Genomic DNA, 14,712 nt, shown 5'->3' with positions numbered 1-14,712 from the left:
TAGGTAAAGTTTAGAAGTGCTTCTTTTTGTGTGCATGACTGCATTTGAGTAGGTTTTCACCTAAACTTTTAAATAAAAGCCTTTTAACTTCATTTTTTAATTTAGAAAGTGTGTCAAGCTGCCACACAGAGAGAAATAGACTTGTTCTATTGTTTACATTCAATCGCTGTTTACATAAGATTTATTTATACAGCTGCTGGAAAATCCCAGAAGCACTTTAAGGCAATTATTTGTGGATATCAAACTGATTATATAAACCGCTTTGTTGTTCTCTAGTTTTTTAAGGCGAAAAAAATCATGACCCTTAGTTCACATAAATAATACTTTGAGGAAATTTTTGGATGCTTTATGATTGACAGGAAGTCTGGCCATTTACACAGGGTTAACAACAGAAAATGCTGGAAAAACTCAGCAGGCCAGGCAACATCCGTGGAGAGAAAATAGAGTCAACGGGCTAGATTTTCAGGGAGCCGTCAGGCGGGATTTCAGGCGTGTGGGGGGGAAAATCCCGAATTTGTGGGTCCCGACACCATCCCACCCAAAACCCCGCCCCACGTAAGTTTCAGGGGCGGCGGGTACCCGCCCCGCACTGGGACCCGCCGACCCGAGGCGGGAAGGGATTAGTGCCAATTAACTGCCTGTTAACAAGTAGTTAACAGACAGTTTTTAGCCTAATCCCTATTTTGAGGGGTTTCGTGTGGGATTCCCGACGGCTCCAAACCACGCCAGGTTAGAGCAGGCGGGCCGTCGGGTTGAAGGAGTTGGAGGGGTCGCGATGTCGGTGCTCAGGTGAGTGATGGGTGCATGAGTGTAAAGGTAAGTGTGTTTGGTGTGTCTAAAGTGTGTAAAGAACTTTTACTTACCTGTACTTACCTTCACAGCCTTTCTTCCTGTAGCCGTCGGGAGCGCATCACTCAGCTGGAACTTAAAGCTGAACGGCTGCGATCTGTCAAAAGTGACAGCCTTCAGCTTTGAGTGCCGGTGTGAGTTCTAACTGAGTCTGTGCAGAATGACTCATGTCAGAACTCAGACTGTCAGTGTTTCACAGCTTCAAACAGCTGTCAAATGCTAATATTTCATCTGTCAAGGACTCTTGACAGATGAAATTTCAGTCTGTGACGTCACCTGTTGCCGGGTGGCCCTTAATTGGCCTGCTGAGCCTGCTGGGCGGGCTCAACAAGGTCAATCAAGGGAAAATCGCACGGATTGGCCGGACGTCGAAGTAGGCGGGTCAAAAACCCAAAAGAGGAAGTCCTGCCTTCTTCCCGACAGGTTCGGCAAAATCTACCCCAACGTTTCGGGTCACAACCCTTTGTCAAGACACAGGGGGGTCGATTTTCAGTGTGCTGTGAGGCGGGCTTTTAGGCGTGCGGGGGGCTAAAATCCCGAATTCGGGGGTCCTGACACCATCCCGCCCAAAACCCGCCTCCATGTAAGTTGCAAAGGAGGTGGGTACCCGCCCCTCACTGGGACCCGCCGACCCGAGGCGGGAAGGGATTAGTGCCAATTAACTGCCTGTTAACAGGTAGTTAACAGGCAGTTTTTAGCCTAATCCCTATTTTGAAGGTTGTCGTGTGGGATTCCCGACGGCTCCAAACCACGCCAGGTTAGAGGAGTCGGGCCATCGGGTTGAAGGACTTGGAGGGGTCAAGATGTCGGTGTTCAGGTGAGTGATGGGTGCATGAGTGCAAAGGTAAGTGTGTTTGGTGTGTCTAAAGTGTGTAAAGAAGTTTAAATTACTTGTACTTACCTTTACAGCCTTCCTTCCTCTAGGCTTCGGGAGTCCATCATTCAGCCAGCACAGAAAGCAGAATGGCTGCGATCTGTCAAAAGTGACAGCCTGCAGCTTTCAGTGCCGGCGAGATTTCTAATTGAGTCTGCGTAGAAGGACTCGGGTTAGAAGTAAGACTGTCAGTGTTTGACAGCTTCAAACAGCTGTGAAACACTGATATTTCATCTGTCAACACGTCTTGACAGATGAAATTTCAGTCTGTGACGTCATCTGTTGCCGGGTGGCCCTTAATTGGCCTGCTGAGCTCACTGGGCGGGCTCAACAAGGTCAATCAAGTGAAAATCGCGTGGATTGGCCGCATCTCGATGGAGGCGGGACTACAACCCGAAAGTTGTAGTCGAGCCTCCTTCCCGACTTCTGAATGAAAATCCAGCCCCGGGTGTTGGTTGCAAGTCATGCCCTACCTACCCCCTTTCTAATAGATGCAAAAATTAGTTACAGAATTTTTCTGTTTAAAAGTGACAATAAATTTCATTAAAACAGTCATGGATTTATTTACCAATCTAGAAAGCTAGAGGCAGTGCAAGCAGAGGATAAAAAAGAGTTAAAAGCACTTGCCCATTTGCTTGAAGCAGGGATGAAACCTATAATATGGCACAGATCTAACACTGAATATATATTTTTAAGTTGTTGACCTTGTTAGTTGACAGGTGTGACTTTGCATTGGTGCATTAAATACATTATTCATTCTAAAAAGCAATTGCTTTAACACTGATTGTAGCAAATACTAGTTTGAATTGGTTTTGTACAATTCCTTGTTCGTGCCATTGCCATCCAGCAGTCAGTCCAGAGGAGCTAGTGAAGATATTTTAAAACCTCTTATCACCTCATGTATAATTGGACATGCTTAAAAGACTCAATTTGTGGCTATGTAGGAAATGTCATTGGCAATTGGAACCAGTATGTATAAGCAGCAGTGGTTTAACTTTCTAGGTGTGCTCAGATAATGGATATATTTGTTTATTATAGAGGTGTAGCCATTAGCGAATATGTTTGTACAAGCAATAAATGAAATCTTTTTAAAATGAGTCATGCTGGTTTGTTGTAAGTCATATTTTTACCAAATACGTAGGGGTTGATTTTAACTTCCACCACATGATGGAAACCAGGCGGGAGGGGATGGAGCGGGGGTCTTACTCCTTTCCCACCGCAATCTGGCCGACTACAATATTAAATATCAGACAGCAAGGATACAGGGTTTTGGCGGGGTCCTCTTTAAATATGCACATCGTGCTCTGATGACGTCTTCGGGGCTTGATCTGTTCTTTTAACCTGAGGCCTGAGCGGGGAGCAGTTATGGCTTCCCCCCAGCCCCAGGCTAAACCTGCCGGGAACAGGCGCCAGGGCCAGAGAAGCCCCTCAACGTAAGTTTTTAACATTTTTTAACCACTTCTGCTCCTCCAGACCCCAGATGGAAACCGTGGGCCTTCCTGCTCTGGGTTCCCATTTGCAACTGAGATTCCTCTCCTGGTACACTTACCTTGTGCAGGGGACCATTCCAGCAGATTCCCTGCACCGCCCAGTAAACCCAGGTGTCCTGGTCTCTTCCCACTGACTGCCCTGCCCTTTTAGACAGGAAGTCAGCAAGTGGCATGTTAATGAGGCCCGGCTGTTAAAATCAGTCGAGCCCGCCTGCTGCTGCTTCTGGGCAGGCTTGCTTTGCCATGTTCACGTCCAGGAGTTAAAACCAAGCCACTAAATGCAGATGATTCATTTATGGAGCTGCACTTTAACAGTGATACTGTGTTGAAAGTAACTTCATGGGAGCAAACTTTATGGGTTTTTTTTCCAAAGTATGTGTTTTTATCAACCCACTTCAACACAGGAAAAAAATGAACCCACCAACATTTTATCTTTAACATGCTCATATACTTACAGCCAACTTCAAAAATGAATTGATATTGTCAATCTTAATTGTTCTTTGAGGTTGTAATTATACTACACTCAGTGTGAACTTAAATTGGGTTTGAGACAGTCGCCTGGAAAATTCTCGTAGCTCATGGTTTTATTGTGTTTGGCAGTCTCTTGTGTTATAATATCCCTTTTGCACCCAGAAACATTGTGCACTGATGAAAAAGTACCAGTATATCTGTATCCTTATTCACCTATGTACCTTGCTACTCTACCTCACTACTCTACCTCATGTCAGGTTTTGGTTATCGGTCAGATATAACTTTACCACATTGCATAAGGAACATAGGAACAGGAGGAGGCCATTCAGTCCTTGAGCTGGTTCTGCCATTCAATTAGATCATGGCTGATCTGTATCTTAACTCCATCTACCCGCCTTGGTTCCATAACCCTTAATACCCTTGCCTAACAAAAATCCAGCAATCTCAGTTTTGAAATTTTCAATTGACCCCCAGCCTCAACAGCTTTTTGGGGGAGAGAGTTCCAGATTGCCACTACATTTTGTGTGAAGAAGCGTTTTCTGGCATCACCCCTGAACAGCCTAGCTCCAAGTTATATAAATGCATATAATTGATTTGTACATTTAAATGGTATTAATTATTTTACTGCCAACTAGTTATGCAATAATACTTCAAAAAACATAAGTAATTTAAACTTTATTGTTCTTACAGACGTCTGGATGCAAATCTGATTTCAGACATACCTCAGAGCAGCTTTGAAGGGTTGCAATCCCTACGGCACCTCTGGCTTGATGATAATGCACTGACTCAAATTCCTGTTCGAGCTCTCAACAACTTGCCATCACTCCAGGCAATGACCCTAGCTCTCAACAAAATAGCACACATCCCTGACTCTGCATTCGTCAACCTATCCAGCCTGGTTGTATTGTAAGTATTGCAATTTTTTTTTAATTGATTTTTTTTCTGTAAGTAAAACTGCTAAAAATGGTGATTAGCTTTAGTGAAAGCCATCTTTCTTTTTTTTAACATGTGCCTCCCAATGTCCTCCTTCATGTTGGATGGTGGGAAGAACCCTGTGAAAAGCCACAATCCAAATGGATGAGGTGGAATCAGATTCTCCCACAGTTTTCACTTTGTTCGGAGGAGCTGATCACCACTTGGTGCTCCACCTCCTGGTCAAGCTGAGAATGGTTAAAACTTGTCAGACCTAAAGCAGGCAATCCTGCATCTGGAACTAGTCACTTTTTTTTATTGGAACTATCCTGCTGCTTAATAATTAATTTAGAAATTGTTGTTTATTGGTACTTTTAAGGTTAAAAAATGCCCTTTTCTTTCATTATGCCTTCTACTAATTATCAGCTTGGCTCAGTGGTAGCGCTCTCGTCTCTGTAAAGTCTGTGGGTTGTGCAGTTAATAAATACACAGACTTCAGAAGTAACAAACAAACAGGTCTTTACTATTCGAAGGTCCGGGCGAATCTGCCCCAGAAATCCTGCTACAACACTTATATACTGGTGTGGTCACTATCGGTATTACAGTATACAGAAGCCAAACAAATAGTGCCACACCTAAAGTAGTTCCCTTAAAGGTGAACGGTTACATTCAATAGTTCCCTTAAAGGTAGACGGGTACATACACTACAATCCTCCCTTTTTAGCTTATTACTTACAGAGTCCCCGTTAAACATAAATATCTTCAACTTCCTATAAAACAAATTACAGCTATAATCTCGGTGGAGTCAATGTCATATAAAACAATTTACAAATATAATCTCGGTGGAAACAGTTCACAGGTTCCGTCTCTGCGGAAACAGTTCATAGATTCAGTCTCTGATCTTGACTCGTTCCGAACAACATTTCTTTGGGGTAGCCGGTTCACCTGGCTAGCGTGACTCCTCCATAGCCTTTTTCTTGACGTAGCAGCTTGAACATTCGTCCTGTTGAACCAGCAGTGCGGACTTTGACAACCAACTGGCTGTCTTGACATTTACCAGTTTTTCAACTAATTTAGCTCCTTTCGTAATGTCCCGCCTGGAATGGTAGAAGTGCTAATATTTTAGACAGTTATTATCTTCTGCTTCTTCTTTTTCTTTTCTGCCTTTTTGAAACTCTCGGAGCTCCTTTCTCGGCTGCCAGCTGTAGCGCCACCAACTCTCTATGTTCCTTAGACCTTAAGTGCTTCATCCGGATTTCAGCACTTTGAGAGTTTTCATCACAAGCTGGGCAGACCACATCCTCATAATATTCAGTGTCACTCAACAGGTCATGGTAATATTCAGGTTCGTCCTGAGTTAGGCCAGCGAGAGAGACTTCTTCTTCCTCCTCACCCGTCTGGACGTTAGCTGACGGTGGTTCCTTCCCTAAACATCTTTCTTGAAAAGCCTTCTTCATGCATTCATATTCATCCTGCTCTTCCTGGGTTATCTGCCATTCCTTCACGACGGACCTCATTTGTGAGTTCAATACCTTCCTTTCCACCGGTAATTGCGTTATCAGGCTATTTAACCCTTCTACTGAAGTAACGGTTTCCACCTTCTTCTGTTCACCTTGACGTGATTCAACGTACTTTTGGCATCCTTGTAAAATTTGTGTTGCCACCTCAGCTATCTCCGTGACTTTTGAGAGCTCCGAACTCGTTCCCCCTGAAGATTGAAGCTCGTGTTCAGATTGTTCCCCTTGTAGAGTCTTGTCCTTCAGCATATGAAGGAGTTGGCCGACGGTTAACTCTTCCCTGGGAACACGGTGGATCAGAGTCTTCTCCATTTCATCCACCTCTTTCTCCAATACTTCCACCTTACGTTCCTCTTGAACTTTGGCTTTCAGCGCTCAGAAAAGTTGCGCCCTGATGCTCTCTAGTTCATGTTCAGGGACCATTCTTACAGTGTCCTGTTCTTCCACTGCAAGGATTCCCAGTTGAATCTGTTCTTCAAGTTGTTGAACCTCAGACATTGCCGCCTCATATTTGTCTTGGGTGTCCTTCAGTGTTTTTATAAGTTCTTGGACATCCTGTCTTTCATGCTCTGCCATGATTTTCACCTCTAATTGCTCATCTATGGATGGAGCTTCTATCGATGAGTCTGTCTTGGCCTTGAGCTCATCAAGAATTTCCTGCAGCCTTTGGACTTCTTGCTCATGTTCAACCTTTAGTTGTTCATATGCTTCTACTGAAACTAGCTTTTCGGAGGCTGCCGAGTTAACCCCCTTCTGAATTGTAGCCTGGGCCTGTTCATACTGTTCTTTCAACTTCTCACACTCTGCTTGTAAGGAGTCGTAAAGAAGAACTGGAATAAAATCCTGGCTCCCTGAAGATTCCTCTTCCTTTGGTTCATTCTGTAAATATTCTAGTTCCTGAACAGCATCAGGGGAATGTGATTGGTATTTGACCATGATGGCTCTATGGTCGCTCTCTGCTTGAGCTAGCTGTCTCTGTAGTCTTTCCAGGTTTCCCCATTCGGTGTCCCAGAACTTTTCCATATTTTTCATCTCCTGTACGAGACAATCACTCAACTGTTCTAATTGTTGTCGTACTTTGACATAAGTTTGCGTCCGAGCTCGGTGTTCTTCCGTCATGGATGAATCCTTTGCTTGAACAGGCTCAGAATTCTCTGTCAACCTGGAGTTCTGCTCTGCAGCTTTATTCTTCTTGGTACCATAAGTCCTTCTGCCTGTCTTCGTTTTCGACTTGGTCTTATCATCATCCATTTCAGAATCTGAGCTAATAGCTTGCACCAAGTCCACCCTCATTATGGCTTTTAGGTAATGCCATTCCATGTCTATTTTCTTAATCCACTCCCGTCCTAGAAGTGGTGGTCCTCCCTCAGGTAATACGTACAAGCTCATTCTTGGGTGTTCTTTACCCCTATCTCTCACCTTGACTCTTATTTTCCCCACGGGGTATACGTTATGCCCCGTGTATGTCTGTAATACGAACTTGGTATTTCTTAAAGGTATGTGAGAGAATAGCCGGTGGTAGTCCCTTCAGTTGATGACTGATAGAGCTGATCCAGTGTCCAGCTCCATTCTTATTTGGACTCCAGCTATTTTTAGTATGACCCAGATGGCCTGTAGATCCGTTTCTTTACCCACATTGTGGATTCTCAGACTACCCAGCTCCTGATTGTTTGGGTCTGAGTCTGAATTCTGTTCGTCTGAACTCTTCTCAGCCACCTTGTGTACCTTGTTGTACTTTTCTGGTGGTGGCTTCCTTTGATTATTGATCTTTTTCCCGGACCGGCATACCTTCGCGATGTGACCCAGTTTGCCACATTTCCTACACTCTTGGTTCTTAAACCAGCATTGATTCTGGTCATGCGTTGTCTTCCCACAACGGTAGCATTTTGTTGTGCTTGAAGTAATTTGGTCCACCCCGAGTGCCGTCGCCTTTAGTTGCATTTCCGCCGTTCCTTTCGCTGCGGCTTCGTGCGATGCAGCTATAAGGACAGCCCTGTCCAGTGTGAGGTCATTCTCTTCCAGTAGTCGCTTCTGCGTCCCTTCTTTGGACAATCCGCATACGAACTTGTCCCGCAGCGCTTCTGTCAGATTCCCTCCGAACTGGCAGTATTTCGCTAGCCTACGCAGTTCGACCAAGTATTCCGCATTGCTTTCGTCTTTCTTCTGCGTTCTTGCGTAGAATTTGAATCGTTCAGCCAGCATCAGCGGTGTGGGGTTCAAGTGGTCCTTCAGCACAGCCACAATCTCTTCGAAGGTCTGATCCACTGGTTTATTTGGTGCTATTAGATGCTTCAAGAGCCCGTATGTTTTTGCCCCCATCGAGTTTAGCAATGTTATCGCCTTGTCGTCTTCCTCTATTTTGTTGGCTTCGCAATAGATCTCTATGCGTTCCACGTACGTGGCCCAGTCTTCTATTTCAGAATTAAAGTCGTTAATATTCCCTCGCTTAGGCATCTTTCTTCCCTTGGGAGCAGCACCAGTATTTCTTATTTATTTATTTGTTTCTAAGATGGCGGTTTTCCCGCGAAATCGGCGTTTTCCCGCTCTTTCCTTCTCTCCCCGCCCACTTCAATGGCGGTATGTCAATCAAGATGGCGGTTTTCCCGCGAAAATGGCGGTTTCCCGCTCTTCCTTTCTCGCCCCGCCCACTTCAATGGCGGTTTCCCGCTTCTGGCGTCTTCTCCGCCTAATGGCGGCTTCCCGCGTTTCTTCCCGGTGGAAGGGGTACGCTTCCCCCTCAGCGGACAGGTTCAGCCGCTGGCTGGCTACCGCACAGCTCCCCTTACTTGGCTATGTCTTTTCCTCCCGCCCGCACGGCTCTACCGGCGCTGGGTACACCCCGTTAGCGGAGGACAGTTCAGCCGCTGGACTGGCTCTCGCGCAGTCTCTCTCTCCGTACCCGGCTCTGTCTCTCTCACCCGCACGTTCGATGCTACCGGCCCTGGGTACCCCGTTGGTGGAGAACAGCTCACCGCTGGACTGGCTCTCGCGCAGTCTCTCACCCCGTTTTCGGCTGTGTCTCTCACCCACTCCCGCACGTTCGGTTTTGCCGGCTCTGAGTACCCCGTTGGTGGAGAACAGCTCAGCCGCTGGACCGGCTCCTCGCAGTCTCTCTCTCCGCACCCGGCTCTCACCCGCACGGTTCCCGTTCGCCTCCCCAGCCCTCTCGCAGACTGGTGTTTCCCTCCCCGGCTGCGGCTGGGTTTCTCTTCCCGCGCCTACTCGCAGGCTCAGCGCTTCGTGGCTGCGGTCGCTGCCCCGATTGTCCCGCCGATCGCGGTCCGGCTGTCACCCGATGCCGTTGGACCCGACTTTTGGCCGGCACAGCTCCCCCTCGACCGAGGTCGAGTGCTCTGCCCTTATCCTCTGGATGCTTCTACACCTTCCCCTACTCACAGTCTCTTCGGCCGCCTTGTTTCTTGCTGGTCGGCTCACTCCGCACCGTGGCAGAAGGGTAGTCAGTGCCTGTTGCTGATACAGCTTTTGTTGTTAGTCTTCCTGCTTTCTGTTGTTGCAGCCTCGTGTTTTCTTTTGGTAGCACAACGAGGGCGGTTGTCTCTCTTCGACGCTCTTCGTTGCTTATGGTAATCTTGCTGCAGGGTACGATCGGACTCGTCGCCACTGTAAAGTCTGTGGGTTGTGCAGTTAATAAATACACAGACTTCAGAAGTAACAAACAAACAGGTCTTTACTATTCGAAGGTCCGGGCGAATCTGCCCCAGAAATCCTGCTACAACACTTATATACTGGTGTGGTCACTATCAGTATTACAGTATACAGAAGCCAAACAAATAGTGCCACACCTAAAGTAGTTCCCTTAAAGGTGAACGGTTACATTCAATAGTTCCCTTAAAGGTAGACGGGTACATACACTACAGTCTCCAAGTCAGCGGTTGTGGGTTCAAGTCCTTCTCCAGGAGTTGGGATTATAATCTAGGATGATACTTCAGTACAATACTGAAGGAGAACTGCATTGTTGGATGAGCTGTGCAGGTGGATGTGAAAGATCCAATGGCACTATTTGAAGAAGAGCAGGGAGATTCGCTTGGTGTCCTGGCTAACATTTATCACTGAAACAGATCATCTGATCGTTAATCTCATTGTTTGTGGGACCTTGCTTTGTGAAAATTGGCTGCTGTGTTTCTCTATATTACAATAGTGACTACACTTCAAAAGTACATCATTGGCAGTAAAGCACCATGGGGCTGCTTGAGGTTGTGAAAGGCGCTATATAAATGCAAGTGCTTTCTACATCAAGAAATAGCAATTAGTTAACGCCAAGCTTAGATTTTAAAAGCCTGAAGTGAAATGCACTGCGTGAAAGGGTGGTGGAAGCAGATTCAATAGTAACATTCAAAAGGGAATTGAATAAATACTTGAAGGGGGAAAAAAAAAGTTACAGGGCTATGGGGGAAAAGCAGGGGAGTGGGATTAATTAGATAGCTCTACCAAAGAGCAGGCACAGGCGCGATGGGCCAAATGGCCTCCTTCTGTGCTGTATCATTCATAGGGGGAAGGAAAGATTGAGGGAGGTAAAATACTCCACAGTTTTGAGGTCGTGGGAAAGAACGAGTTGGAATAGGAGACTGTATGATGACTGGTTATTTATTTCATTGCTGTTTGTGGAAACTTCAAAAGTAATTAATTGACTGAGGGCTTTGGGATGTCCTCAGGATGTGAAAATGCTCCATAAAAAGAACTTGCCTTTGTATAACACCTTTTATGACCTTGGGACATCTGAAAGTGCTTCACAGCCAATGAAGTACTTTTAAAGAGCAGTCACTATTTTAATGTAGGGATAAATATTGGATGCTGGGGAGAAATCCCTTCTTCCTCTTTGAATTGTGCCACAGGATCTTTTACATCGACCAGAGAAGTCGGGGGGGGGGGCTCGATTTAATGTCTCATCCAAAAGATGGCACTTCCAACAGTGCAGCACTCCCTCTGTACTACACTGCAGTGTCAGCCTTAATTATGTGCTCAAGCCTCTGGAGTGGGACTTGAACCCACAATCTTATGACTCAGAGGCGAATGTGCTGCTACTGAGCCAAGGCTGACTCCTTTCTTTCTGTGTCAGTCCCACCCTAAAGCAGCAACATGTTTTTCAGAATTATGCACTTTTTTCAAATGATGAAGTGAAGAAAACATCACTTGGAACCTTTATGCATGCAGGTGAAAAGAAAGTGAATCAAAGGTGTTATTTTTAACAACTCAATTGTTTAAATAAATAGTTTATGTACAAAATATACAAAAAGCAGCCAGGCATAATTCCAATTTTCTAACCTAGGAGTGACATTGACTGGAGTTAATAGGTGTTTGACTGTGTTAGCTTGCTGAAGTGTTGCAAAAGTAGTGTATTAAGAAGAATGTAGGTTTTCTTTAAGGTTTCTTAATTACTGGGAAATTGTTGCCAGGTCCTTTTAATGTACCTTTGGCATGCAGCCTCCCGTGCACAGGAACATATATCAAAAGCCACTGGCTCTTCAGTGTGAACCAAAAGCCACATCTACCTGCTTAAAGCTTCAAAAGAGGCAAAACTTTACCATTAATGTTTTGCTTAGATTTGAATGACATGGTGTATACGGAGAATGAAATTGGAATTTGTACAGATCTGATATGATCTTATTCAGCTCTGCCCATGCATTCTTGTTTTATTGTTAAGTGGACAATGGCTCAGAGTGCTACTATCAAATTGCCTGAGTATCCAGCACATGGATGACATTTAGTTAACCTAGCAATAAAAAGTAAGATTTCAGATTAATGGCAATAAAGTTTCCTCTCTCTGGTGGTTTTAAGGATCTTAAGTGGAATGAATGGGTTTAGATAATTTCAACCAAGTTCCAAATGTCCACAACATGAATTTTCCCAAACTATAGCATTGGTTTTCACTAAATTGGCAGCCTGAGTCAGAAACTGGGATGGGAAATGGAAATATTCATGTTGCTGTAATAGGGGCTGTTTTGCTAAGATGGCAGTTCAGGCTCATTGTCAGATCAGATTAGAGAGAACTTCACGCCACATCAAAATTGTGCTAACTTGACCGAGGGGTGCTTGACGTTGACATCTGATATAAACATTGGTAAAGGAAATGTTCTGTTCCTCAGTGCTAAATATGCAATAAGAGTAACCCCAAATGAAATTTAAACTAGTTTTTATATAGGCACTTTCATTTCATGTAGGTGAATAATTGGCTTAGCAATTTAACCTATTATGATGATATGATCTTGGTGCCGTACTCTTTTACTTCTCTGGCTCTTTAAATCATTGAGAAATAAAAGCCATATATTTTCAAAGCAAGAATACTTAATTTGCAACAACTCAGTTACTGCTTCCCAGCTCTCACAATGGCTTGTGCTATGCACACAGATATACATTGGTACAGGTAATTGTTCAGCCTGTACAATATATGGCTCTCTATTTGGAATCAACATCTAAGTTACCTAGGACTGCTTCAACCTTGTATTATTTACCATAGATTGATACTAGATTGTTTGTAGTTCCAATTTTCCTCTGATTCCTCCTTCAGCTAGACTCACTTGGGCTCCAACTAGTTTCCTTTAGCTGGAGTGATGGCAGGGGAGGGCGTCTGGTGGGGGAAAGAAGCAATCAGTACAGGTATTGCTCTGTCCTGCAGCAACGGGAAGTGCTCTCGCTATAAGGAAGACGTCAGTTCTTCCTACCCGCCATGTAAAGCTCATCTACTTTGAACCATGCCACTATGGGACTTAGTGAAAGTACAGGCTTAATCATGAATAATCTAAATGGCATTTCTTTCAAGATTGGCTGCTTTTAATTACCAAAATGGAACTCATCATTAATTGGCTTAATTTTGGAGCGTAATCTTAAGAGAATTCTGTGTCTGACTCCAATAAAATGGGGCGTTTCAGCAAGATGCTGGCAAAACACCAGACCTTAATCAAAAGCTAGCAACAGGATTTCCTTGACTACACTCCCTCATGTAGATCAAAACTCACTTGAAAATTTACATTAATTTTTAATCCAAAATTTCAGGGGAAAAGTACCATGTGTGCACTCTAGTATCGTTTTTCATGTTGTCTGTTCTGTTACTTTCTCAAACTCCTACATTAAATTTTAGTGACGCCCTTGCCTAATGACTTTGTCATTTAGAGAGGCAATTCGCTCATTGTATTGTCAAGACTGAGATTTTTCCAGAATGTGCATCGTTCCAATTTGATTTGGAATTATAAAGTTCCCTTTTTGTCATCTATATTATCGAATCTGCACAATCTCATAAAATGTAAACACTTATTTCTAGCAAGTTGCACGTGGGGGGAAAAACTGATTTAAAATCCAACTATTTAGAACCAGCTTCATTAACTAGCTAAACTATCATGATGTTCTTCACTAAGGGTCTTGGCCCTGCATCTAGACTTAATAATAAATAAAAATAGACAAAACAAGATTTGCAGAGAATGAACATATTAATTAGCTATTGTTGTATATGTTCAGTCGTGAGAGAGCTAGCAGCTATTTGTATTGGTAATTCTAATCAATGTTCAGTAAACATGCTTAGTGATAGCAGTTATATCGTTCAATGACTGACTCGCACAACCCTTAAAGATGCGAGCAGTACGGTATTTAAGAAACCTTTCCATATTTTCTTAATTTTTCTTCAATTTTTGCTTTTTTTTTTAAGAGAAGTGTTTAAAATGCTACAGTTTAACATTTTTTAGTTTATCTCCTGAATATCCTTTTCCTAAATGAGATACAAATGTCATCTCCAGGCATCTCCATAACAACAATATTCAGTCTCTTGGAAAGAATTGCTTTGATGGACTCCACAGCTTGGAAACACTGTAAGTAACCATGTAGCTGCTGCTGCTGATTAGAACTGATAAATAAAGTTAAAGCTTGTACGGGCCATAAACTAGTCAAATAGGGCAGCTTCAAAAAAAAACCTGAGGCAATGGCAACCTTAAAAACAACTGGCAATGAAAGATAGTTGGAAAGTTTTACCATCACACCAAGGGAAGGACTGGTCTGTTTCCAATGAATGTAACTGAGCATGTGACTGTTTTATGAATTTTGCTAAGCACAACAATCTATTGTAAATGCCCTCACAGGAGCTTTAAACAGACCAGATTAGCCCCAATGCAATGATATTATTGCATGTCTTTCACTTATGAATGAGTAGCATCATCTCTATATTCAGTGTTATAAATCTCTCGGAGTGCCATTTGACAATGTTAGGAAACATTTTTGATGAGCTGCCTGGAATGTATATTCCCAAACTGGAAGCTTTCTGTTTCCATGGTGATTCTTTGATTTTTTAATTAAATTTGAACACTCATACTTTTTTTGGAGTAGGGGATGATTTATAAAAATTCCATAATTTTACAGTTATTCCCCTCCATGATATTTTAATGTAGTCCCATGCGATTTAGCCACTTGGCTAATGCTTTGCAGTTCTAAAGAATAAGTGGAAGTTTCCAGATGACACTTTCGAAATGGTGGTATCATTGTAAATTGCCTTGCAATGCAGTGGTAACGCAGGTCAGGAATGGCAGAAGGGCAGTTATTCTTCTCATTTATTCAAACAGAAATGGAAGAAATAAACTATTTTAGTACATTTTGGTCA

General features: G+C 43.6%; 1 protein-coding gene across 5 annotated transcripts in view; it reads left to right on the top strand.

Moving 5' to 3' along the window:
* The window catches only part of lgr6 (leucine-rich repeat containing G protein-coupled receptor 6), a 263,473-nt gene that overhangs the window by 176,903 nt on the left and 71,858 nt on the right, over positions 1 to 14,712 (top strand). For all 5 annotated transcript variants that reach the window (XM_086011410.1, XM_086011414.1, XM_086011412.1 and 2 more), the window contains 2 exons: positions 4,375 to 4,590; positions 13,859 to 13,930. In XM_086011410.1, coding sequence (XP_085867536.1) covers positions 4,375 to 4,590; positions 13,859 to 13,930 — 288 coding nt within the window. The remainder of the gene's footprint in view (positions 1 to 4,374; positions 4,591 to 13,858; positions 13,931 to 14,712) is intronic.

This window comes from Somniosus microcephalus, chromosome 18 (assembly GCF_052327205.1).
Source record: "Somniosus microcephalus isolate GS21.2 chromosome 18, FLI_Smic_1.0, whole genome shotgun sequence".
Lineage (NCBI taxonomy): Eukaryota > Metazoa > Chordata > Chondrichthyes > Squaliformes > Somniosidae > Somniosus > Somniosus microcephalus.
The sequence above is the reverse complement of the archived record's forward strand: the minus strand, read 5'-3'. Positions and strand labels throughout refer to the sequence as shown.